Genomic DNA, 658 nt, shown 5'->3' on the forward strand with positions numbered 1-658 from the left:
TCGTTCCCAGCTGCAGCCAGACCGACGCAACAACGGGGACCATAATGCACGCTCTAATCTCTAGCCACAAACGTACCTCCTCAGGCTGAGCCACATCCCAACGCGCACAAGCGAAAGCCACTCACCGTGGCTGATGCCATGATCTGCACAAATGCTGGAAACTGTATCCTCACCTGGCTGTCTGCTGCCGAACACGTCTACAACCCGCAGCACGCGGCACACAGCATTACGAAGAGCCCAACCCACTTCCTGTGGTGGCTGCACGCAACCGTGCGTACATGCGAAGGACACTCACCTCATGCATGCCTTGGCGCACGCAAGTGCTTATCCGCAAATTCGTGTCTGGCTGCCTCCTGCTTGAACACGCCCACAGCAAGCAGCGCCATGCATATTCTTATCGGCACTAGCACATGTACTGCCCCGGGTTGAAACATGCACCCAGGCCAACACACAAAGAGCGCCCGCCTTGCCCGACAACTTGACGCCTGCAAAGCCTGGAACACCAAGTCGTACCCGGCTGCAGCTAGACCAACGCAACAACGGGGACCATAATGCACGCTCCAATCGCTTGCCACAAACGTACCTCCCCAGGCTGAGCAGCATCCCCACACGCACAAGCGAAAGCCACTCACCGTGGCTGATGCCATGATCTGCACAA

General features: G+C 57.6%; 1 protein-coding gene across 1 annotated transcript in view; it reads right to left on the reverse strand.

Annotated features, from left to right (window-relative positions):
• Nucleotides 1–647, reverse strand: part of EMH_0076400 (uncharacterized protein) — a gene marked incomplete at both ends in the record, with an annotated part of 1342 nt that extends 695 nt beyond the window's left edge. The window contains 2 exons of the mRNA XM_013499719.1: nt 77–258; nt 633–647. Of these exons, the coding sequence (XP_013355173.1) occupies nt 77–258; nt 633–647 (197 nt within the window). The remainder of the gene's footprint in view (nt 1–76; nt 259–632) is intronic.
• Between the last annotated feature and the right edge of the window lie 11 nt (nt 648–658).

The sequence above is a fragment of the Eimeria mitis genome, genomic scaffold, assembly GCF_000499745.2.
Source record: "Eimeria mitis Houghton genomic scaffold, Emh_scaff4596, whole genome shotgun sequence".
In the NCBI taxonomy this organism is placed as follows: Eukaryota; Apicomplexa; class Conoidasida; order Eucoccidiorida; family Eimeriidae; genus Eimeria; species Eimeria mitis.